The sequence below is a fragment of the Cupressus sempervirens genome, chromosome 8, assembly GCF_028749045.1.
Source record: "Cupressus sempervirens isolate cs-2001-9-10 chromosome 8, ASM2874904v1, whole genome shotgun sequence".
NCBI classification, from domain to species: domain Eukaryota; kingdom Viridiplantae; phylum Streptophyta; class Pinopsida; order Cupressales; family Cupressaceae; genus Cupressus; species Cupressus sempervirens.
In genome coordinates this window covers 179,370,397-179,397,282 of record NC_143125.1, presented here as the reverse complement: position 1 = coordinate 179,397,282, position 26,886 = coordinate 179,370,397, and the positions used below count along the sequence as shown (strand labels likewise).

Here is a 26,886-nt window from a genome sequence, read left to right as displayed (position 1 = left end):
CCATATGTGTACACTTTTATTATATGGATTTTCTAGCATACAACCTTGAGCAATCTTACAGGAAAATGATTTACATTTTTTAAAGTTACACATGCAGACTTCAATATAACTTCAAAGTTTTTATCGTATTCTTACAGATAACTAGGGTATAAGATTCTGAATGCAGAACTTTATCATAAATTGAGAACCAGTTTGCACCTCCTTATTTAGGACAAAAAGAATTGGTCGGAAATTGTCTAATACAAAGCATAGTTATTTTTTATTTTTTACAATCACTTGTAAGCTGATTTCAGAAAATCCACATTGCTTGTCAATTTTGGGAGAAATCACGGTTCTTAATAAAACTTATTAAAAGAACCTTCTGCGGAATCCAATTAAATTTTCCTTGTTATAGTTTGCAAGTGATGATATCAATAAATCGAGTGCAAAAATGCATATAGGAGACTGATGCTACATTTTTGCAATGAGAATAATCAAAATCTCATGTCAAGCTAACCCAAGAGAAACCTTATTATATAAAGGTACAATCAGGATCAGTAGTTGCAGATATAATATAGTATAAACGAGAATAAACTCATGAATTAATTCAAATAAACATTTACAACATTCACTGCTAGCAACATTTATTTATGCTGAGCAGTACAAAATTTGGAATTCAAACTGGCTAAACGAACCCACCCAGCAAGATGACATTGTCCAATTTGGAGTAGTCAAAATATTAAATGACAAATCCAATGAAAGCTCTGGTAGTGCCTGATTCAAATGTTCCACTTTGCCATACATTTCATATAGTATAAATGAGTACAAACAGATTTACAGATTCATTTGGTGCCAGGATTTTCATTCGTATTAGTCCTGACATGAGTTGGAACTTCTCCCTGGCCTTTGCCAAGCATATAAAAATTGGGTTCTACATCAGTGGTTCCATTCTACCAAGAAATTGGCATAACTGCTATTTAACTTTTGTCCTTTGGAAGGTCCATAACATGATATTCTTGTCATTATGTGTGGTTACTATTTTGTTCAACCCCACAGCAACACATGTAATAGGACGCCGTATACTCCTTGGTATCGTATCTATTGGGGAACTAACTTTACTGGCTGCACACTTGGCAACTAACCCACCAGAAATACCGACCATGTTGGCAGCTGGTACATAGCTGGAAATGATCTCACCACTTTTAGCATCAATTATTCGTAAAATGCCATCAATACCCCCCATTGCTAGTGTAGTTGAATCAATTGCTAGAGAATGAATAGAATATATCTCATTGGAACTCACTCTCATCTCCCAAAGTTGCTTGTGGGTTCTGAACCAAAACAAAGCAAATTTGAAATTTCAATAATCATAATCATATATAACAAACAAAAACATATTTTTCATTACAACCATCATCACAAGTAATGTGATTCCTTGTGAAAATCTACATTGTATTATCAGATTAGCTTAGCTTAGACTCAGTTTTATGGAAATTAAACATACACGAAACAAGTAGTGTAGTCCAATTACAAATTTTTCACAACTGTGCAGTTGATGCATCTGAAAGGTGCCTTGTTCAAAGACTAAGAGATTTCTATAAGTAATGTGCTATTTAATCAAGTCCATTTAATATCTCACTCAATAGTAAGGTTGAAATTCCCCAAAAGTATCCATCAATTTTTTTTAATTTTTATTATTTTATTAACTTTAAAAACTCTGTATATTCTACATCTGTAATTCAAATCTCTGAATGACTATTAAAAACATAGTTAATAACAATTATTGTACAACTATTGAATACACAGGCAAAATGCAAAATGTTCCCTCAAATGGTGCTATCGTTCATTCAAATGTAAATGAATAGAGTTTGAAATATGGGTCAATGAGTTTGACTTAAAAAAACTACAAAAACTACACAGTTGAATCCTGATAGCAATGTCACAATGTAACAGAATAGTTACTCAAATTTACCTTTACTCATTAACATATCCTTAAAAAGAGTGAAATAATTAAAAAATTGAACCTCCATATGACATCAAACATAGAGGCAGAGGGAAATCCATGCCCGGAAGGAGCAAGAGTGGTGCTAAGAGCAGATTTGAGTGACTTTCTAAAAAGAGGGTCTTTCCATGTAGGTATAAAAACAAACAATGAAGCAAAGATGGTAGCACTTCTAGGTCTGAAACTAGCAAAAACAATAAATTGTAGCAAGCTGGAGAGAGTCTCTCTAAATCATTAAGTGTACATAAATTCTTTCTCCGCCATTGAAAGAATATAAAAAGGATTCAATTAAAGATCAGATAATCAAAAATTACCAAGTAAAATATACAGAAAGCCACTTAAAGAATATAATCAATTTACAGAGTTATAGGAACAGCAGCAGAGTAGCGGATAGCTTAGTCCCTTTCCACCAAGGTAAGTTTTGTGCTATGGAGTGGCCAATTGAGGAAATATCATCTCTTAATTCACTTGATACAAAACCTCCTCAGCACCTAATTGGTTCTTTTGTTCATGTCCTTGGTGCAGAGGAAGAAAGAGAGATGACATCTCCGGTGTGTATGCAGTAGAGGGTATTTGAATAACGATTGGCTCACCGCTCTTCATTATGTAGGATGCAGCTACCAAAAAGATGCAGTGCTGAACTTCTCTATAAATTGTTTGTGTGCAGCATAAAAATGTAAAAGGGTCAAAGGCTGATAGTGTTAAGTATTTAACCTGATAATATACAGGTCTGAAAGTGCAGACCGCACTAGACCTTCTTACCCTAATATATCATTAGGCTGGCATTAGATTATATATTCTCCTTAGGAGCTGGTGACTTCTCAAGAAGTAACATTATAATCCTTAACTACTCTTAACACATTGTTAGTTAGATGTTATTATGCTTATATTTCAGATCGCCGACTTATAGGAAAATTAGTTTATGCCAATTTAGGAAGGGATATGTCCCTTTATAGGACATACCCTTTAGCAAGGATATATAGGGAGGTTATCAGTGCAGATAGAGGACACACAGCAACAATTCAGTCTGCTACTCTAAGTATCAATATCCTGTAATTAATATCAGAAATACTCAGATTCAATCAAGGTTGAGTGTTCTTTATTGTATCAGCATTATAGAAGTTCGGTGTTCTTCACATATTACACAATTAAGGTTATATCCTCAAGCGATATCATCATACTTATATATTGCAGAAGTAGATAATTTCGGATCAGATATATAAGTGTCAACTTCCTCAATATTCAGATTATTAGAAGACCATTCTTAGCTATCAAGGACTGAAGTAAAAGTCTGACTCAAAGGATACAAAATTTGCAGAATCTTTACATGGTATTAGAGCTTTGGTAGTCAAACCTAGGCTCTACAAAATTCAGTTATCAGACTTCATATATATCTAACAACTATCTCCTATCTTCAATGGCATACACAATCAGACCCAAGGACAAATTTGATGGGAAAGAACACTTTGAGGCCTGGAAATTCAAAATCATGATGATTCTTGAAGAGAATGATGCAAGGCAATTTGTTGACAAAGTATCTAAACAACTATCAATTGAACCTCATAAATCTATCTGGAGCAAAGGAAATAGAAAAGCCATTCAAATCATCTTAGATGGAGTAAAAAATGATATTGTACCTATGCTTACAAAACATCAAACTGCCTTTGATATGATAAATGCATTACGAAATGCATATGAAGTAAACAATGCAACTAGGGTTCTTGCACTGAAAAGGCAACTGAATCACATTCAGATAAAGAAAGGAGAATCAATAAATTCTTACTTCCTAAGAGTTCTCGACATTAGAGATGAACTATCAAGTATAGGAACCACTATTAGTGACACAGAATTAACACTAATGGCTATAGATGGATTGCCAGATTCATGGGAGACATTTGCACAAGGAATAAGTGCCAGAGAATCTCTTGGACTTTAACAGACTTAAGAATGATTGCCTTCAAGAGGAATCCAGAGAGCTAAAGGAAGGAAGGTAACCAGAAATAGAAGATGAAGAACTACATGTTCTTAATACAAACTCCTATAAGGGCAAGAACAAGCATTTCAAGAAGAAAAAGGGAAATCAAAAGAATGGAAAACCCAAGAAAGATCTAGCTAAAATAAAGTGTTTCAAATGTGAAAAATTTGGACACTACAGATCTAATTGTTCTAAAAATTCCAAACAACAAGCAAATTGTACAAATGTTATTAGGGAAGAAGATACTTATGATCTTGAAAACCATGTTTTGTATTCCTCACTATCAAATGAAATTTCAAATAAAGCATGGGTAATTGATAGTGGGTCTTCTAGACATATAAAGGGATACAAAGAAGCACTAGATTCTTTATCAGAGAAGGTTAATGGTGAAATTACCATTGGTGATAATTCAGCACACTCCATTGAAGGAATTGGAAATTGTACTTTGAAACTAAAATCAGGATATACTCTTCTTCTCAAACGTGTACTCTATGTACCGAGAATTAAAAGAAATCTAATCTCAATTACAGCACTTGAAGATGATGGGCATAATGTTGCATTCATGGATGGCAAAGTATTAACTTGGGCAAAGAACTCCTCCATCAAGAAAGTAAAGTTAATTGGTCAGAGAAAAGGATATTTGTATAAATTGAACACAGGATCTAGCTGATCTATTCAAGCCTTAGCTCATGAAGCCGCAGATATAAATGAAATATGGCACAGAAGATTAGGACATCTAAATTTCAAAACTCTATCAACTATGGAGAAGATGGTTCCTGGAATACCTAAACTTAATAAAGACCACTCAAGTATTTGCAACGGGTGTGCTCTGGGTAAGAACACTAGAAGTTCATTTCATGATAGTACTAGAAAAACCAATAATGTACTAGAAATAATTCATTCAGATTTATGTGGACCTATGTTTGTTCCTTCTCTTGAAGGATTCTGGTATTATATCTTGTTCATAGATGACTTCTCTAGGAAAACATGGATTTATTCTTTTAAATGCAAAGAATCAGAAGAAATCCTACAAAGATTTAAAAAATTCAAAACATTAACTAAAAACTTTTCAAGGCATAAAATTAAAACCCTTAGAATTGATAACGGAGGAGAATATACCTCAGACTTGTTTAAAAGGTTTTGTAAAGAATCAGAGATTAAGAGGGAGTACATTGTTCCTTATAATCCAAAACAAAAAAAGGTGGAAGAAAGAAAGCATAGGACGAATCAGAGATTAAGAGGGAGTACACTGTTCCTTATAATCCAGAACAAAAAAGGGTGGAAGAAAGAAAGCATAGGACAATTATAGACGTTGCTAGGGCTATGATTTTTTATCAAAATCTAGAATATTATTTTTGGCCAGAAGCCTCTTGTACTGCTATATATATTCAAAACAGAAGCCCTCACTCTTATCTAAAAGATAAAACTCCTAAAGAAGTATTTACTAAAGTAAAACCCAATATAAATCATCTTAGAATTTTTGGGTGTCCTGTATATATCAATGTTCCAAAAGAAAAGATAACCAAGTTAGAACCCTCTGGGAGTAAAGGTATTTTTGTAAGGTATAGTGAAACATCAAGGCATACAGGATTTTCATACCTAAACATAAAACTATTGAACTTAGTAGGGATGTAATCTTTGAAGAAGATCTTGCATTCAAAAGAGCCATAAGTTCTAATAAAACTTCTCCTTTCTCTAGTTCTGAAAGAAATAGTGAATCTAGGTCCTAAAGGGAGAACTTAGAATAAATCGAAGATGAAATTCAAAATAAGAAAATTCAAAAAAAAGACCACTTTGGGCCATTAAAACCATTCAAGCAGCTCAAGACTTTGCTGCACCTTCCAGAATAGTCAGAGAAAGCAAAAGACCTAAAAGATTCTCTAGTTATTCCGCAAACATGGGTGATTTATCCAAAACAGAACCAACCAATCCTTTTGATGCTATTAAACATACATCTTGGAAAGAAGCTATTACAGAAGAATACCAATCTATTATAAAAAATGATGTTTGGGAAATTGTTCCAAGACCTAAAGGAAAATCTATTGTTTCTTCCAAGTGGATATTTAAAAATTAAAATAAAACATGCTGTTGATGGTAGTAATGAGAAGTATAAAGCCAGATTTGTAGCCAGAGGATTTTCTCAGAAAGAAGGGATTGATTATGAAGAAACCTTTGCTCTTGTTGCCAGATATACCTCCGTAAGAGCAGTCTTAACAATTGTCGCATCAAAGGGATGGAAGGTACATCAGATGGATGTAAAAACAACATTCCTAAATAGAAAAATTTCTGAAATACATTTGGAGCAACCTGAAGGATTTAAAACTCATGATCCTAACGCTTTTGTTTGCAGGCTCAAGAAAAATCTCTATAGGTTTAAACAGGCTCCTAAGGCCTAGTATGAAAAAATTGATAAGTATCTCACCAACCTAGGATTCTCCAAGAATGAAGCTGATCCAAATTTATATTATAAAAGAGATAACGATGATATAGTAATTTTGATACTATATGTCAATGATTTACTAATAACAGGTGATGATCATCTCATAGATTAGTGCAAGAAAGATCTAACTAGATAATTCGAGATGAAAGATTAGGGACTCCTTCATTACTTCCTAGGACTGGAAGTACAACAGAATTTTGATAGTATCATACTTAATCAAGGGAAGTATACATCAGACATTTTAAAGATATTTGCTAATATGGAATTGCAAACCTATGTCTTCTCCAATGGAGACTAATCTACATAAACTTAAAGAAGCAGCAGCAGAATCACCTTCCATAGATTCTACTCTCTATAGACAAATGATTGGGTCCCTTATGTACTTAGTAAATACAAGACTGGATATTTGCTATGCAGTTAATGCCTTAAGTCAGTTTATGTGTGAACCAAAGGAGATTCACCTAGTTGCGGTTAACCACATTATGAGATACTTACAAGGCACTCTAAATTTTTGACTCAAATATGAGAAGGTTGATTTAGATTTGCATGGATTCAGCGACTCAGAATGGGATGGAAGTGTTAAAGACAGAAAAAGTACTCTAGGATGTTTCAGTTTGGGATCGGCTATGATATCTTGGATATGCAAAAAGCAGTCTTCAGTAGTGTAGAGCTCCATAGAAGCCGAATACATTGCAGCAGCGATGGCCACTCCAAAAGCAGTCTAGCTAAGGAAGTTACTTATAGGGTTATTTGGGCAAGCCATGAATCTTATGATTATTCATTGTGATAATCAAAGCTCCATCAAGCTTTTAGTGAATCCAGTTTTCCATGACAAGTCCAATTATATTGAAATGCCTTACCATTATGTAAGAGATATGGTAGACAGGAATTCTGTAAAATTAGAATACATTTGCATTGCAGATCAGATAGCAGACATACTCACCAAACCTCTATCTAGAGTAAAGATAGAACAGTTCAGGAGGAGACTTGGTATGGTTGAGTTGTAATCTATTTGTACTAGTATGGTTGAGTTGTAATCTACATAAACTTAAGGAAGCAACAGTAGAATCACCTTCCATAGATTCTACTCTCTATAGACAGATGATTCGGTCCCTTATGTACTTAGTAAATACAAGACTGGATATTTGCTATGCAGTTAATGCCTTAAGTCAGTTTATATTTGAACCAAAGGAGATTCACCTAGTTGCGGTTAACCACATTATGAGATACTTACAAGGCACTCTAAATTTTTGACTCAAATATGAGAAGGTTGATTTAGATTTGCATGGATTCAGTGACTCAGATTGGGATGGAAGTGTTAAAGACAGAAAAAGTACTCTAGGATGTTTCAGTTTGGGATCAACTATGATATCTTGGATATGCAAAAAGCAGTCTTCAGTAGCGTAGAGCTCCATAGAAGCCGAATACATTGCAGCAGCGATGGCCACTCCAAAAGCAGTCTCGCTAAGGAAGTTACTTGTAGGGTTATTTGGGCAAGCCATGAATCCTATGATTATTCATTGTGATAATCAGAGCTCCATCAAGCTTTTAGTGAATCCAATTTTCCATGACAAGTCCAATTATATTGAATTGCCTTACCATTATGTAAGAGATATGGTAGACAGGAATTCTGTAAAATTAGAATACATTTGCATTGCAGATCAGATAGCAGACATACTCACCAAACCTCTATCTAGAGTAAAGATAGAACAGTTTAGGAGGAGACTTGGTATGGTTGAGTTGTAATCTATTTGTACTCTTTTAATTATTAATAAAATAATTTTATTTTGTCAGGCGATTGACTATTATGGGCTCCACCATTTGTATTCATTATTTAAAGAGGTGACAATCTCTGAAATAATGAACACTTGTATAAAAGGCATTATGAGAGATGACGATCTCTTCAATAATGTACTAAACAATAGAGTTTTATTATAAGATCTAGATGAGTTTTAGATCGTATTGTGATATTGACATTGCTGTGTTCATAAGTCTATCATGTCCCCTTTTTAGTGACATGTTATTTTTCAGTGAATTTGCCTATTATGGACTCTCGTAGGTAGATGGTTTTAGTGAGAGAGTCATTTTGATGATTATTTGGCGATTGGATGGTCTTATTTTCTCTTGGAGAGATGGGGTTTATCATATTTTTATGTGTTATACGAGGCCAAAATATTATAATGTTGAATTGAGTTGCACTTTTTATTTTATTTACTTTAATATAAAAGTGCATTATAAAGGGATTTCATTAAAAAATATTTTATGGATACTTCTAGAAGTTCTTAGAGGCTTCTTAGAAAAGTGCATAAATAGCTATGTTACCCCAAGTTTCCGAGATGGGGGGACGGGGAAACGGGTTTCTGGGACGATTTTTTTTTTTGCCGAAATAGGGGATGGCAAGGGACGGCTATATATATATATATATATATATCTGAATTTTCAAATATATTCATCAATTCTACATTCATCATAGCAACATAGTTAAAATTATCAATTTCATTCATCAAATAATGATTCATCAATGATCATAGAGCATAGCAATCAGCATCTAATCAAATCATCGTAGAAAATTCTAAATAGCATCATTTTCAATCATCATTTAAGTACTTAAGATACTATTAGCACATAATGAAATGAGTCAAATAAGAGAATGAAAAAATCAACTCTCAATAAAATGGAAACATTGAATAGATAAAGACTCAAACTTTAAAGTTTTAAACTATTGAAGTATCAACTATAGTGTATCAATGATCATATAATATTATAATGTCAAGACAGAACACTCCAAGTCTGAAACATCAAAATCAAAATGAAAACAAAAGATACTAAGGCAGCTGCCCCTAATCATCCATATCAAAGTCACTATCACTATCATCCTGAGCTTCAAAATGAAAACAAAGATGGTATGATAGTTGCCCCTAATCATTCATTTTCTAATATATTTTATAAAAAAATTGACTTCTACATGTTCGGGCCTGCAGATGACTGGAAAATCATTTTTTTAATGGTTTTTTTGAGTTTAATAAATTTTAATAGGAAACTTTTTATGCAGTCCCCGGGACGTTAGGAAACGGAAAAATAGTCCCCAAAATGGTCAACGTGGTTCGGAAACTCGTTGACCGTTTCCGAAGTTTCGGGGACGCGTTTCCTGTTTTCTTCTCCAAGTGGGGATGTCTGAGAAACGTTCCCTGCCGTCCCCCCGTCCCCGAAACCGTCCCCATTTTCGAAACTTCAGGTTTAGGGGTGGAAACGCGTCCTTGAATAACATAGATAAATAGAGTGTTTGGCCTCTCATTTGGACATCCCAAGTTTTGAGTACACTACTTTTCTCTTTGAGCATTTGTGGTGCCATCTTGGTCTGCAGATTGTCATTTGATCTTTGGGAATGGAGTCTCCTAAGGATTTGCATAACTGAGGAGGTGAAATATCTTTTGAAGGGTTGCACTTTGGAAGTGGTATTTAGCTACTTCAAGTAGAGCTTATTTTCGCATTTTCAGCAGGGTTCGATTTTCAGCCTGGACATACATTTTTGCTCATATCTCACTATTGGCTGGGAGTTTGATTTTTATTTTCTAAGAGAATTTTCCTTGGAGCCTAGCGATTATTTCTATATCATTTTCAGCACCTTTCAGCCCAGCATTGATTTTTGCTAGGAGTTGTACCAGTTCGTACATGTATGGTTGTACCTGCAAGCCATATGGTCAGCAAATTGGAGGGCAGTTTGGAGTTGCATTTTCATCATTTCGTCTTTAGCATTCAGTCTCCAGCATTTGCTCAATCTAAGTTTTTTCATTTCAGTTTGTATTGCAAGAAATTCTCAGTTGTATTCAGCCAGTAAGGGTTTGTTTGCAATGAGCCATATTGTAATGCCTTGAGTTGAAAACCGCATAACATATGTAAAACCATTTGGTTATCATTGAATGAATATATTGGCACTATTTTACATCAATTATTTGAGTAAATTTGTTGCTCAACAATTTCTTTTATTCAGCATTTTACTTTCAGCAATGTATTTAGTCTACATGCCAAGTGTTTGAGGAAATTCCACAGTTTAGTATTAGTGGTTATTAGTGGCCTATTGGTAAGGGTCATTACAGTGGTATCAGAGCTAGATCCTGCCATCGTGAGGGTTTAGCAATCACATGCAGCCACTTGGGGTTGGCTCTCACAGATTTTACTCTTGCAAGCAAACTTTGTTTGACAGTGAACAAGATTTTGACAGACAGTCAGACACCATGGGTGACAAACAAGAACATAGCCCACCAAGAGACAATAGGATTGAGGATTAGGAAACAAGGGAATTTTTTAGAGCAATGGTTACAGGACAAGAGCGGATGGCTCAGGCTTTGTAGGCACTCACCACCATGGTTGAGTGCATGAATCCACAAGACAGACGTAATCAGGAACATGATAGGGGGACACTAGAGCAGAATAACAGGAGTGTAGCAGGTTCATAGGGTGCTCCTAGGCACAGGTCATGGACTACAAACAGGCCTACACGTCCTACATTCCTTAGAGAGGCGACCTAGGAGGCAGTAGAGGATTATATCCCAGAGGACTTTCAGGATGATCTTCAAGCTGTAGATGCAAAATGGCAAGCACTTCCTCCACATGTTTGTGAGTTGCTGAATTTTGATTGCTACCTGAGTCAGAGAAGAGAGCACATGAGGAGTTGCAGGCAGAACTGGAGGCCTAAAGGAGGTTAGGACAGCGAGTTGCAGCGAGTTGCTAGCAAGCTCACCTTACCATCTTTCGACGACAATGGATAGATGACAGCACAAACTTGAATCCATAAGTTAGATAAATTCCTAGCATTGAGGCCTATGTCAGAGATGGATGCTATCAAGTATGCCACTTTGCATTTAGAGAGCACAACACATGATTGGTGGTCACATGGTGTGGTTATATTGCAGCTTAATCAGGTGACATCCTATCAGGATTTTGTGGATAGATTGGTATAGCGCTTTGATAAGAAAGACCCGGAGGTCTTCTTCCGTGATCTTGCACAGCTGAGACAGACAGGCAGTTTGGAGGTCTACATTAGTGAGTTTTAGAGATTTTCGGTGATGGTGCAGGATGTGTCTGAGAGGAGGTTGGTTATACTATTCACAGAGGGGTTGTCTGAAACTCTAAAGGGGTGGATCAAGGCATTTGACCCCCCTTCATTGCAGGAGGCTATGAGGAAGGCACAGAGCATGGAGCTCACTGCACCCTCCAGCAGGTTCACCTCTAGGAGCACTTCTTCATTCAAGGACAATAAGAAGTTTGATAAAAACAAAGGCAAAAAGGGAGATACCAAGGGTAAGTCTACTGCACCATTGGATATGGAGACACTGAATCATTTGCGTAGAAAGAAGCTATGTTTTTACTGCAAGGGTCCCTATGACAGAAATTATGATTGTCCTATGAGGCCTAAGAAGAAGGCTAACAAGGTTATGTGGGCTTACTACGAGGATTGAGATTCTGATAATTCTGGACATGAGATTGATCATAGTGATGTAGAGCCCGAGGCAGAAGTAGAAACTCCAAAGACTAAGGAGGAGCCCGAGTTGCACTTCCAAGAGGCACGCTTGTCTAGCATTCAACAGGATCTTTTAGATTGCATGGTGTTCTAGCAAGGCAAAGAGTTATTATTTTGGTTGATATAGGTGCTACACACAATTTCATTGATTCACGTTTTGTTGAGCGTCATTGTGTTATGACTGAGGAGTTTGAGGGACTGCGAGTACAGGTTGCTGATGGTTATACTCTTAAGTGTAACAGGATGGTTAGAAATTTGCCCTTACGCCTGAACAACTATGAGTTCAAGGCGAACTACCATGTTGTCAACATGGGTGATCTGGATATTGTTCTTGGGATGGAGTGGTTGCACTCATTGGAAGAGGTCACCTTCAAATTGAAGGACATGGAGATTAAGTTTGAAGTGGATGGGAAGCAACACATTTTGAGAGCCATCAAGAATGGAGACATTAGGACTATTTCCTTCAGACGACTGTAGAGGTTAGCCAGACATTATGACATTGAATGGGCAGTCGTATGTACTCTCATGCCTACATAGGAGGGACAACATAAGACAAAGTATCATCCAGACATATAGAGGTTGAGAGTGAAGTATGACAGAGTCTTCAATGACATTCCACCTGGCAAACCACCAAACAAAGGTATTGAGCACATCATTGAGTTGGAGGAGGGTGCTAAACTTGTGATGATTACACCGTACAGACATCCTACGAGACTCAAGGATAAGATCGAGAAAACCATCAAGGAGCTTCTCGCGATGGGTCACATCAGACCTAGCAAGTCTCCTTTTGCTTCTTCGGTTGTTATGGTGAAGAAAAAGGATGGTACATTGAGGATGTGCATTGATCACATGGTGTTGAACAAAAGGACAATCAATAACAGGTATCCCATTCCATGGATTGATGAGTTGATTGATGAGCTTCACTGTGCATGTTACTTCACGAAGACTGATTTGAGATCCGACTACCATCAGATCAGAGTTAGAGAGCAGGATATTGAGAAGACTGCCTTCAGATGTCATTGTGGGCACTTTGAGTTTGTGGTCATGCCATTTGGGTTGGCCAATGCGCCAGCTACTTTTCAATCCACCATGAACAGGGTCTTCCGTCACCAGTTGAGGAAGTATGTGTTAGTCTTCTTTGATGATATTCTGATTTACAGTAGGACTTGGCAGGAGCACTTGGAGACAATTTTGGGAATCCTACAGTCGGAGTCCTTGTACGCCAAGGAGTCCAAATGTGATTTGGGCATGACAGAGCTATTGTATTTGGGTCACATCATTAGTGCAGAGGGAGTAAGGATGGATCCTAATAAGATCCGTGCTATTGTGGATTGGCCTCCTCCAGAGAACCTGACACAGTTGAGAGGGTTTCTTGGGTTGTGTGGTTTCTACCGCAGATTTGCCAGTGCGTATTCACGTCATGCAACTCCTATGACAAATTTGCTAAAGAAGGGAGCCTTTGTTTGGACACCTGAGACACAAGCTTGCTTTGAGAGATTCAAGGAGATCATGACTACATGTCCTATGTTAGCATTGCCCGACTTCTCGAAGCCATTTGAGCTTCAATGTGATGCATCTGGAGAGGGTATTGGTGATGTTCTGATGCAAGACAAGCACCTAATTGCATTTAAGAGCGGGAAGCTCCCTGGGTCAAAGAGATCATTTAGTATATATGACAAGGAGATGTTGGCTATTATGCATGCATTGGCTAAATTCAAGCAGTATTTGGTGGGTGGTAAGTTTTGCATTAAAACTCACCACAATAGTTTGAGACATTTCCTTGGACAGAGAGATCTCAATGGCAGGCAGCAAAAGTGGGTTAGTAAACTGCAAGCTTATGATTTTGACATCTCCTATGTGAAAGGGACTCAGAATGTGGTAGCGGATGCATTGTCATGTAGACCACATCTTAGTGCTATGATTTAGATATCAGAGGATTAGAGGCACTTGATCATTGCTAAGTATGCTAGAGATTCATGGGCATTCAGGATTGTTGATGGGACAGTTGTTGATACCAGGTATACACTTGTAGATGATTTGATTATCTACAAGAATAGGATATTCTTAATCCTAGGATCAAAAGTGAAGCGTATTGTTATAAGAGCACTTCATGATTCACTTATAGTTGGACATCCTGGATACTTCAAAACATATAGGTAGGTACGGGAGTAGTTCACATGGAAGGGGCTCATGGAAAATGTGTTGCAGTATGTTAGAGAGTGTCTTGTTTGTCAGCAAAACAAACAAGAGCACACATTCCCAGCAGGGCTCATACAGCCACTTCCCATTCCTGACAGGAAGTGGGAGTGTATATCCATGGATTTCATTGCGGGCTTGCCTAAGGCCCAAGGGCGAGATTGCATCTATGTGGTAGTAGACAGGTTGACGAAGTATGCGCACTTCTTTCCCATCACTACTACTTACACGGCAGTGCAGGTGGCTAAAGTCTTTTTCAGGGAGATCTTCAAACTACATGGGATACCCCAGAGCATAGTGAGTGATAGGTACAGTAGGTTCTTGAGTCATTTTTGGCAGGAGGTGTTCTGTTTATGTGGCACTGAACTCACACCTAGCACCAGTTATCACCTGCAGACTGATGGGCAAACAAAGATAGTAAATAAGTGGGTGGAGGGATATTTGAGAAACTACGTGGCTGGTCAGCAGAAAGCATGGGTTAGATGAATTTATGTATGTGAGTATTGCTATAATACTACCTATCACATGTCTATTCAGATGACCCCTTTCAGAGCACTATATGGCTATAATGCACCGAGCTTTGTTGATTTACTTATGAGTGATGTTAGAGTTCCTCGTGCTAGGGATTTGCTTCAGGAGAGCAAGGACATTGTTGATGCTCTCAGAGATAATATTCCCAGAGCACAAAATCAGCATAAACAGTATGTAGATCAGAAGAGGACAAAGAGGAGTTTTGAGGTCGGTGACATAGTTTACCTCATGCTACAGCCTTACCGACAGTCTACTCTTAGGAAGAGGGGGTCAGAGAAGCTTAAGCCTAGATATTATGGCCCTATCAGGATTATCAAGCAGATTGGTGAGATGGCTTATGAGCTCGAGCTTCCAACAGACAGCAGGGTGCACAATGTTGTGCCTTCAACAGTTCTTCCTCCATTGGATGATGAAGGGAAATTGATTTTTGTTCCTAAGTACATCATTGACAGCAAAGAGAGACAGCTCCGTAGGAGGACTATCAGAGAGTACTTGGTGAAGTGGAGAGATTTACCCAAGAAGGATGCCACATGGGAGAGAAGATATTTTGCAACATCCAGTTTTGAGATTGCTTGAGGACAAGCAATTTCAGGAGGGGCGAACTGTCATGTCCCCTTTTTAGTGACATGTTATTTTTCAATGAACTTGCCTATTATGGACTCTCGTAGGTAGATGGTTTTGGTGAGAGTCATTCTGATGATTATTTGGGGATTGGATGGTCTTATTTGCTCTTGGAGAGATGGGGTTTATCATATTTTTATGTGTTATACAGGGCCAAAATATTATAATTTTGAATTGAGTTGCACTTTTTATTTTATTTACTTTAATATAAAAGTGCATTATGAAAGGATTTCATTAAAAAATATTTTATGGATACTTCTAGAAGTTCTTAGAGGCTTCTTAGAAAAGTGCATAAATAGAGTGCTTGGCCTCTCATTTGGACATCCCAATTTTTGAGTACACTACTTTTCTCTTTGAGCATTTGTGGCGCCATCTTGGTCTGCAGATTGTCATTTGATCTTTGGGAATGGAGTCTCCTAAGGATTTGCATAACTGAGGAGGTGAAATATCCTTTGAAGGGTTGCACTTTGGAAGTGGTATTCAGCTACTTCAAGTAGAGTTTATTTTCGCATTTTCAGCAGGGTTCGATTTTCAGCCTGGATATACATTTTTGCTCATATCTCACTATTAGCTAGGAGTTTGATTTTTATTTTCTGAGAGAATTTTCCTTGGAGACTGGCGATTATTTCTATATCATTTTCAGCACCTTTCAGCCCAGCATTGATTTTTTCCAAGAGCTGTACATGTACGGCTATACCTGCAAGTCACACGGTTAGCAAATTGGAGGGCAGTTTGAAGTTGCATTTTCATCATTCAATCTCCAGCATTTGCTCAATCCAAGTTTTTTCATTTCAATTTGTATTGCAAGAAATTCTCAATTGTAATCAGCCAGTAAGCGTTTGTTTGTATGTAATGCCTTGAGTTGAAAACTGCATAACATATGTAAAAGCATATGGTTATCATTGAATGAATATATTGGCACTATTTTACATCAGTTATTTAAGTAGATTTGTTGCTCAACAATTTCCTTTATTCAGCATTTTACTTTCAGCAGTGTATTTAATCTGCATGCCAAGTGTTTGACGAAATTCCACAGTTTAGTATTAGTGGTTATTAGTGGCCTATTGGTAAGGGTCCTTACAAAGTCACAAATTGGATAAAGGAAGAATCTTAGTATTCTCTGGGTTTATCCTGTATTCTAGTAGATCTTAAACCCAGGATCTTGTTGTGATATAGAAATACCAGTTTCTATGAATCACAACTTGGATAAATGAAGAGATTAAATTACTCTTTAGATTTATCCTGTATATTATCACTAGTAGCAGTGATTTGTCATATCACAAGTTAGTAATATGACATTGTATCATATGTTCTATGATTACACATACTAAGAAGATTCAGACAGATATAGAGTATTAATTCTTGCTTATTCATCTGTATTGATGTTGCTAGATATAATATCTCTCTGTATGATTATCAGGTTAAGAGAGTGTTGAGTATTTAACTTGATAATATACAGGTCTGAAAGAGCAGACCGCACTAGACCTTCTTACCCTAATATATCATTAGGCTGGCATTAGATTATATATTCTCCTTAGGAGCCGGCTTATAGGAAAATTAGTTTATGCAAGTTTAGGAAGGGATATTTCCCTTTGAGGAACATGCCCTTTAGCAAGGATATATAGGGAGGTTATCGGTGCAGTTAGAGGAAACAACAACAATTCAGTTTGCTCCTCTAAGTATCAATTTCCTGTAATTAATATCAGAAATACTCCCATACAATCAAGGTTGATTGTTCTTATTGTATCGGCATTATAGAAGTTCAGTGTTCTTCACATATTACACAATTAAGGTTATATCCTCAAGCAATATCATCATATTGATATATTGCATAAGTAGATAATTTCGGATCAGATATATTAGTGTCAACTTCCTCAATATTCAGATTATTATAAGACCATTCTTAGCTATCAAGGACTGAAGTAGAAGTCTGACTCGAAGGATACAGAATTTGCAGAATCTTTACAGATAGGAGAGTTAAATGTTGTTTCAGATGCAGGCTTGAGGAATATCCATTATGTCGAACTTGCTTTAATTAAATATACCCTGGGATGAGAAGGTTTGGCAGAAAAAGGAAAGGATAAAGCAAGAGTTTGTCTCCTCTCTACTCGAAGCCAATCTTCAACCATGGGCAATAGAAAAGAAGTCTGCAACAGGGCTGTCCACTATACATCCCTGTTTTGCACTCTCTAAATCTTGTTTAACAAACAAAAAAATTAGACATATCCTAACAATGGTCAAAGACAGTCAAATACCAAAAATATCAGAAATTGGCCTAAGAATCTGGAGGGGGATCTATCAAAACATAAAGCCTGTTCGTTTCCTTGACAGTTTTGATTCAGATGACAAACCTCTTGCTAAAGATTATGAATCTTCAACGATACCATATCAAGGGGCTTCCTGAAGCATAGCAAAGAAAGATTTTGGATAATTATTTATTTTATTATCTTTTTACTTTTGAATGTATCCAAAAGTACCAGGCACTAGGAATTCAAGTGTTATCTCCAAAATTATCAAAAAGACAAGAGTCTGTTGTCAAACATCTAGTTTGGTAGATAAATAAGCCCGAATCATCTTTCACCGTAGAGATATTTCAAAAAGCTTTCCTTATGAGTGCCATATATAAATAAGCTTATTGCTACTTTGAGTCCATCATGTAAAGTAGTCATGTAAATTAATTACTTTTAAAACTGCACCAAATTTAATATCTTACTACACATATTTTGCCTAACAATCCACTTTTTTAACAGCCAACTTGAATGGATCATCAGGCACAATAATACATAGCTTCTTGTTGAATCGTATTACACCTATTGCTCAAGTTTGATAATGCACAACACAACTGGCATCCATTTGGTACCTAATATTGAAAATTGTGCATCCTTGAATAGTGCAATTATTGACATGTGTAGCAACATGGTGGACAAAATCTTGCATTATGTAAAATATTTGAAAATTTTGTTGGCATGCTTATCACTGTAAATTAAAAATGTTCTGTAAAAGAAAATAATTGGTTGTCAGTAATTTTTCTGGTAACAATTGTGTAGCATTTTTTTATCAAAACTCAAGAAATTGATAAAAAAATGCTACACAATCGTTATCAGAAAAAATTACTGACAACTGTAATGGATTGTGAAAAACTGATGTAATTAAATATCTGGTGTCACCTAATCCCTAAATAAACATCTTAAGAAAGCACATGCACTTATCTGTGTTGTGAACTTAACTGCATTAAGTTCTATCATCAAGAACTAAAATTGTTCAAAAAATATATCATTGTGGCCATTTACAGGTGTTAAGTGTGCCATTCTAACTTCTTGAGTTCCACAAAAATGACTTAGAGAAATATTAATAGCTATAAAAAAATGCATATATGTTCATGATGATTGGTATTTAAAAAGATTGAATGAACTTTTATTATTATTATTATAATATGTACCATCCATTTGCCACTCACCAGAAGCTCCATACACCACCATCTAGTACCGCCACCTGCCAAAATGTCTATCTATCACTTGACCTCTCAATCCTATAAATAGGGAAATGTAAGCTCCTTTAGGGCATTGGTAGCTTGAGTGACAAACAACTTTTTAGGATTTTAGACTCATAAAATGCCTAGCCTTGTTCAGTTGAGAAAATGTGCTCTTAGAGTCTTATCCTATGATTTGAGCGATCTAAGCAATCAGAAATCCATTTTCAAACTTAATCAAGTCCATAAAAGCTTGAAAAAAAATTCTGAGCCATAATTGTAATTTCTGTAATAGTGTGAAGGCAATACAAATATCAAAGCATCATCTTTATCTGTTGTCCTGTCATTTTAATATCAGAGCTGCTGTGTTTAAGCATTCTGTCGTTATTGTGTTAAAATTGTATGAGATACCGATAAAATGAACTGCTAGACTGGGCTCTCTCCTCTGATCTACAAAATTTAGTGTTAGCACTTGAAAATATAGCCTCAGTCCTGAGAAAAATGTGAATGAGTTGCCCAATATACACTGACAACTTCAACTAACAGTGTTGAAAAAACACCCAAAACAGCACGACTTCCCTGTGTTTTGAGGGGTGGCTCCCTTATCTAAAACCAAATGAATTTTAAGTACAATATTTACAGAATAATTTGGGACTTCTTAAACTATTGCACGAAAATAAAAAAGTCCTGTAGTATTTAAGTTCCTTGTGTAAAGATTTCTTTTGAAACGTACAAACAATAACTGATGAAGTAAAATACAGTTCAATGTTCAATATTAATGGGGGAGACATGCAGAGTAAGAAGCAAATAGTAAATACATCTCATAACCAACAAACATAGTACAAATCTTGAATTGTTTGTTTTCTGCCCACAATTTACAAACCTTCGGACTCAAGGCTACAAAAAAGGGTTAAAACTCAGTAATAAATTTTATATTTAGAACAATAAAATTTGCCATTCACAAAGGTTTGCAGATACAATTCCTTGATTGAAGTGTGTATATGATAATAAATCCATCATTCACGTGCATGAGATCTCACAAATTGAAGTAAGTACATCATATTAATAAATTCATCATTCATGCGCATGAGATTACACAACTAAGGGATGTTTTAATAAAATTTAGCCATTGCAGAAATTTACAATGAATTATCCCTCTTTATTACAATGTGTGTAACACGACTTATGTTTTACCAAAAACTTCTATAACATTTCACAAGTTTCTAAGATCTATAATAGATTTATTTTCCTAGTTCTAACATATTCATTCTCACTTGTGCTTTTACTATTTTGAATTAAGAATATTGCATGACTTTTTTCCAAATTTTTCATTTAATACAAACTGTTGTACAATGCCAGTCCATCAATAGAGTATCTTCACACATTTTTATAGTTTATTAATTCTAAAAAGAGTTTCAATTAAATAAATGTAATTATTTGGGGAAAAAAACTTATAGTGAACCACTTTTATGATACCAAATACATAATTAGACCTCCCTATAAAACCTGAATAACTCAATGTGACAATTGACCCCTAAGTGACTTGAAGGATATAATGAAGTTTAACAATCAAATGTCAGAGATAAATTGCTAAATAAGCTAAAACACAAAAAGATAAAACCATAAATGTCTTGATCATTTGAGAGAAGCAATCTTAGATGATTAAATTTCTGAAGTTCCTTACCTAAGGTCCCAACAATAAGCATGGCCAGATGTTGTTCCTGCAAAAACTTCATATAATCCTTGTTTTACCCAGAGACAGCTAATACCTGATCAGATTCAATCAGGATGTTAATAACTTTGCTTTAGATTATATCCACATAAGGCATAACTATTTTCTCACTCTTTTAAAGATGACATTAAACAAGCTATACCGTTTTCAGGAACATGCCACAGAACCCCACCAAAGAACTCATAAGATAGCATATATCTACACAAGCTAATGGTTATGTAGACTGCTTAGCATAGCCATAAACAAGGGGAGATTGGTGAGAACTTGTATTAATATTTGTACATACTAAATTTAAAATTTCATTATTAATTGTTTTTTCACTAACATAGTTAATATCTTTGCTTTTCCTAATGCCATACAAGCAAATTTTAAGCTTCCATAGTTTATTATGTCTCAGAATAAGGTAGTTACTATTTATGAATTGAAGTTGGAAGTACCATAAAAATTTTTAAATAGGAGAGAAAAGTGAAAACATTCGATTCTTATGTGTATATGGATGTTTATTATATAATTTCAACAAAAGATTCACTATTACACTTCTATAATGAACAGGGTTGCTCTATATGAACATACAATTTTTCTGATTTTAATTTTAATCAGATTGGAGAGCGATTCAGAAGACATCGCTTTTATAAATTGTATACTTCAATACATAAGAGAAATAAGTGTATTCTCACGCATAAGAGGGAGCAAGTGCATCCAACAAACAATCAAAAAAGTCTATCAATGAATTCCAAAATGACTGGGTGGGTCCCATTTGTATTCAGTACTTTGCAGGATAAGACAACTTCAATCAGAGCTATGGATTGTAAATGCCTGCTTCAATATGTTCAATGATAGAGCCCACGGGCAATTTCTCAATGAATTAAATATGAATGAAATTCAATTTTTATATAATGCACCAAGACTAGAAGTAATTACCAAATGACTAAGTTTTCGGCAAATTCTGATCAACCAATACTGATATAATACCTTTACTCTTGCTAAAGATGGTCTTTAAATATACCACACCGTATATAAGTGTTCTTGATATGATGTATTTTCTGTTATAAATCAAATAAGGCTGTAAATGCTAAAGGAGCAGACTTGTATTTGATGTGTGTCCTCTATCCACATTCTTACCTCGTATGTATATAGCACCCAAGAGGCATGTCCTTAGGAAGGGCATGACCCTTTCCAAGTCGGCCCTATATATAAACTAATAAGTATTTTACCAAGATCGGTGTCTCTAAGGATTTGCAATTAGTTAGTAATTACACTAACTATAACAATGCAATAAAACATTATTAAATGCTCCCAAGGAAGGCGCTGATCAGGTTAATAACTTAACGTATTTAAGAGGCCAATCCACTTAAGCATCTTCATGCTTTACCAGATCTGTACGATCTGCAAATTCAAATCAGTATGATATTAGAGTTACCTCATATAAAATTAACACTCCCTCTTAACTTGATAATCATACTGAGAGATAACATTGTAACAAACGAATTTTCTTAACAGAAAAAGGAAAGAACTATCATCTTTTTTTAAGTAGAAATGAAAATAATACTCCAACTAACTCCCGAAACATAACATCTTATAATCCAATTCATGAGATATCAATTAATTGAAATAGCGATTAACTGGAGTAACGAATAACTGAAATAACGATTAACTAAAATAACCATTTCCTAATCATTCCCTGTAAACAAGTAAAGTAGATTATTGACCATTTACTATAATGTAAGAGGAAACAAAAACATAGCAAGGATATAGAAAAAACATACTAAAAGGTAGCTGGTAAGTCTTTAACTGGTTGTGCAAGCCTCGACTTTCGGATAAGAGGAGAAGCATTGACTTAGGCTTAACCTCCCAATCTCAGACCATATACATCCCCACACAATCCTTTGAAAAGAAAGGCCCTCTCTACCCCAGGATCAGGCTTGGGGTAAGCCACCTAAGCAATACCGGTGTTTAGAATGTCACCACAGTTATGGACAGACATGTCTAAATTACAGGCACTACTGAAATCATGTGATCTTAAGAAGGCCAACATGCCTTTAACGACCTTGGCCAAGGTTTTTGGGTGGGTTTCTATTACCTGATCACCACTGCTCAACTTGACAACAAGAACAATATAAATGGACATGCATGAGCTATCATATGATTCCTTTTTAAAATTATATAAATTGTTTTGTCACATCTAATTATGTTTTCATGTTATTGCAGATTCCTCTCTCACCTCTTCACCCTCTTCATTGGCCATACAATCGGGTGAGTCCCAAGTGTTTTAAATCTTAGAGTAATCCAACTCTTTTGTTGAGCCCAGCTAGGGGAAGATTATTGCAATTTTCAGAATATCAATATCAGAGAAAAGATCTTAATGAGCTTGCAAGGAAATAAATTTTGATTCAGATATACTTCAGCAAAACAAAGATGTATGAACATGTCATGCACATTTGGTTTTTGACTCAACATAGAGAGATTGGACTATCGAATATCCATTCGATTTGTAATTTAGAAGTAACGTACGGAATTTTCATGACACATTCTTTTCTGCTGCAAATACGAAAATAATTTAAGAAAAACATAAAGCAATCTGAATATGGAAGGCTGACCACATAACCCGGTCTAAAGATGGAAGACGTGCGCCTTGGCTTGCTTTCAAGTGGTTGGTTCCTTAGACATGAGCAATTCTGAATGGAAAACTCAAAACAGATATGGACTATGTATAGTCTAAATCACTTGCAACATACAGGTAAAAGAAAAAAATGTAAAGAGAAAGGGTAAAATCGTGGAAGCAAGAATATGTCTATGGCCTCACTCGATTTCCATAAATAAGGAGGCATTTGAAATACCAAAGGCCTCTTATAAGGAAATGAATAAATATGAAAAAAAACTTGAAGGTTATAAATCAAAAGGATAATTTATAAGCATATTTATTTACTTGCACGTAAATATATTTTATTAAGATAGCATCATATTATATGTTTATCCAAGGTCGAGCCTTTTAAATATGTATATCTAAATACATGCTTCATTTCGAAGATTATTTTATCTTCTTGTTCATGTATTTAAATGTATGTATTAATTAGATAGAATCTTGTATAAAAATAATACTATGGTGTCACCTTTATTTCTATATCTATGTACACGTACATAAATATGTATTATAATGAAGTGATGGAAATGTCAACCATAAGCCATTTAAGGTATGTACTTTAATTAAGTTAAAATGATTAATATTTTTTTAAGGTTTATCTAATAACTCATGTGTGTCTAATAATTGTATACTATTATACAAGTCGCTAGGTCCTTACCAAGATAGAGGACATACCTCTCGATTAGATAAATGGACTAAGGTAGTACCTATTCCATAGATCCCGTTAAGCAATGCTTTTCCCCTTCGTCTGCTCCTACAATCACCCGTGTAGCAATTTTCCCACAATATTACCAAGTTCCATGATAAATCTATAATAACATTTAACATTGATATTTAACAAGGAATTTAGTTAATAACCATAATTCCGAAACCAAGTAACTATTAACTACTATCATCATCATATGACAATAACGGATAATGACCTTCATCATTAAAAGTTGAACAATTTCATAAGATACAACGGTTATATTTAACTACCCTTTTCACATGAATAGAAAAGAAAACCCATTCACTCAATGATTATAATAATTTAAATTAGGTCAAAAATTTGGGATGTAACAAACATATCTAGCACCATCGCACCATCAATTAAGATGAATAAGCATAGATTGATACTCTATATATATCTGAATCTTCTAAGAATGTGGTATCATTGAACACATGATACTATGTCATATTACTATACATGCGTTATGAATTATCACTTATAGTTGTAATAACAGTATTGCATGGAATGCAATATATAGGATAAAATTCAGAGAGTGATTAAATTCTTCCTTTATCCAAGTTGTGACTCATAAATACTGACAGGCCTATATCACAATATGATCCTGAGTTAAGATTTGCTAGTACACAGGATAAAATCTAGAGAATGATTAAATTCTTCCTTTATCCAAGTTGTGACACATACACATAGAAATGTCTACATCACAATGTGATCTTGAACTCATCCAGATCTGACAATAGTTCTCTATTGTTCAGTACATTATTTCAAAGATTGTCATCTCTCACAATGTCTTTTATACAAGTGTTCATTATCTCAGAGATCGCCACCTATTAGATAATGAATACAAATGGTGAAGCCTATAATAGTCAATAGCCTGACAATAATAATTTCAACACAAAATTATTTCATTAATAATTAAAGAATACTATATGAATTTGGTATAGCTCTAATACCATGTAAGAATTTGCCTAAGGCAAGAATGAAATTCCAATACCTAGAAGCTTAAGAGATAGCACAAGAGAGACAATATAAGATCAAATGAGAATGGATTAATCAAATAATTGGATTAATACATCATAGAAGTGGCTTGTATATAAAGGCAACTGATATGACTAGGAGTCAGCAAAGAGATAAGCATACCAACTAAGCACATGTCCACCAAGAGTGGATTATCCTCCATTGTGCATGAATGTACAAGCAACAATGGGAGGATAAGAATGTAAAGGTGTATCTCATAAAGAGATGTAGCAGACAACATGTCCTCAATTGGAGTGCAAACTACTGTCTTGTCAACATAACAATTCATATGAATATGCAAACTCCTAAGTGTCTACATGACAACTAATATGAATATGCATTAACCTAAGTAAACTTAAGTAAAGCGTAAATAGTAAATACTTATTTACACCAACACCCCCCTTTAAGTGCAACTTAGGGAAATGTACTTAAGCTCACAGAAGCTATATAATAATGCAAGATGGACCCCGACTACTAGGCCATGTTAGGTACCCATGTACAATATGCATGTGCAAAAGATAGATGCAATGCAATCTCTCATAAAGTGGAGAAAGAGGGAAAACCACATGGGAAAAACCCCCCCTCCAAAAAGAGAAATAAGTACAATAAAAGAAAATGAGAGAGAAGACTTCGTGTGAGGAAAAGATCACCCCCATAAGAGAGAAGAAGAGCAAGATAGACCAAGTAACCTCCCCTCAATGTAGAATGTACACGTGTGGTAGATGCACAAGGCTCAATGGAGAAACTCCTCCATGAGTGTAGAACAACATTCCTACCCTTAGGAAGAAACATAACCGAAGGTGTATCAATGAAGCCTCTCCCATTTGTAGGAAGAAACCTCAAAATATATGGAATCTCTGAAACCTGCTCAAGTGTCCCCATGTCAATACTGAAAAGTGCCTCCTCCAAATCATGTGTACTATGCCACTCTGTTGAAAAAGACAAATCAGGCTCAATTGAGGATGAATGTAGAACATGAATCAAAGACTCAAGTGTCTCCTCTAAAAATAAAGTGACCTCCTCCAACTGTTGTATCAAAGGATCTACCATCATGTCAACCTCAAAAGACTGATCAAGTAGAGAACAAAGATGAGGGTTAGCATGTTCCATTTCACCAAAGAGAAGATGAATGTCATCAATAGTGTCTCCCAAATTTGCAATGTAGGACTCTACAAACAAATTGAAAATGTCCATCAAGTAGTCATCCCATGGAACTAAGTTTGGAAGACAATGAATATCCTGTTGTACTAAATCACTTGAATCCATGGCTATGTGAATACAACTATCATCAGGAACAACAGTAGATGGAATATCAGTAGGAGGAGAAGAAATGGAAGGCTCAAGAACTTGATCATATGTGAGAACACCTAAGTTCAAGTAGCCAAAGTTCTCCTTAAAATCTGAATCAACAGTAGAAGTGTGATCAAAATCTGTTGAAGAATCTGCTGAGAAATCACTGTCATCATCATGAGCAAAATCTGAGAAGTAGCATAGCCTAGATGTGTGATCAACCACCCCTGTAGCAATGATATGTCTAGTCTCCAAGTCTCCGATAAAAACTGAATTAGGTGTGAATTCCACAATCCTTCCTCTATCTCCATGAGTGAGCTGATAGATGGAAAGAAGATTATGACTTAGGTGAGGTACACACAAGACATCTTTGAAGTATCCCTCCCCTTTATCAATAGTTCCTTTCTTGACAACATTCATGCAAGTATGATTGCCCATCAAAATAGGTGGAGTATGACAAGGATCAAATGATGAAAACATAGACTGTGAAGATGCCATATGATGAGAAGCCCCTGAATCTAGAAGCCATCTCCTTGAATCTTGACTTGAAGTAGCTGCTAAGGCTTGACCTTTGCCCATGTGATCCTTTCCTTTATCAAACTCTGAACGTGAAGAAGAGGGTGAAGTAGTCATTCTTGAAGGTAGACTAATTTAATTCTTCTTAAGAAGATTCTTGAGTTCATCAATTTCCTACTTGTAACAATGATGTTCTTCATGTCCATTCTTCTTGCAATATGCACAAGTA

At 35.5% G+C, this 26,886-nt stretch overlaps 1 protein-coding gene across 1 annotated transcript in view; it reads right to left on the bottom strand.

Moving 5' to 3' along the window:
* Window positions 1–554: 554 nt before the first annotated feature.
* Window positions 555–26,886, bottom strand: part of LOC149542147 (F-box family protein with WD40/YVTN repeat doamin) — a 174,236-nt gene continuing 147,904 nt past the window's right edge. The window contains exons 8-9 of the mRNA XM_089797181.1: window positions 20,419–20,503; window positions 555–1,310 (exon numbers count right to left, since the gene is read on the bottom strand). Of these exons, the coding sequence (XP_089653307.1) occupies window positions 953–1,310; window positions 20,419–20,503 (443 nt within the window). The 3' untranslated portion in view covers window positions 555–952. The remainder of the gene's footprint in view (window positions 1,311–20,418; window positions 20,504–26,886) is intronic.